The 240-nt window shown below is 36.2% G+C and overlaps 1 protein-coding gene across 1 annotated transcript in view; it reads left to right on the top strand.

The window, feature by feature from the left end:
• The window catches only part of LOC119593056, a gene marked incomplete in the record, with an annotated part of 61,427 nt that overhangs the window by 28,640 nt on the left and 32,547 nt on the right, over window positions 1-240 (top strand). The window contains 1 exon segment of the mRNA XM_037941958.1: window positions 55-162. Coding sequence (XP_037797886.1) covers window positions 55-162 — 108 coding nt within the window.

Here is a 240-nt window from a genome sequence, read left to right as displayed (position 1 = left end):
GTAATTAAATGATATTGGAGTTTAAGATCAATAGTAAACATTTTTTTGTTACAGCTTGAAGACCATGGACCATTCCAGTCACTAAGTAAACTTTGGAACCACAATGCTTACCTCTCAGTCTTCATGAACTACGTCATTTCAAATTGCGACTCCTCCAGTCTGGTAAGTTAAGTGCATATTTCAGAGCTTTTTTGTGGCTTCAAGGCAAATCCTTGTTAAAAGTGCAGATACACACTAAAC

Source organism: Penaeus monodon, chromosome 31 (assembly GCF_015228065.2).
Source record: "Penaeus monodon isolate SGIC_2016 chromosome 31, NSTDA_Pmon_1, whole genome shotgun sequence".
Taxonomy (NCBI): domain Eukaryota; kingdom Metazoa; phylum Arthropoda; class Malacostraca; order Decapoda; family Penaeidae; genus Penaeus; species Penaeus monodon.
This window is presented reverse-complemented; position numbering and strand designations above follow the sequence as displayed.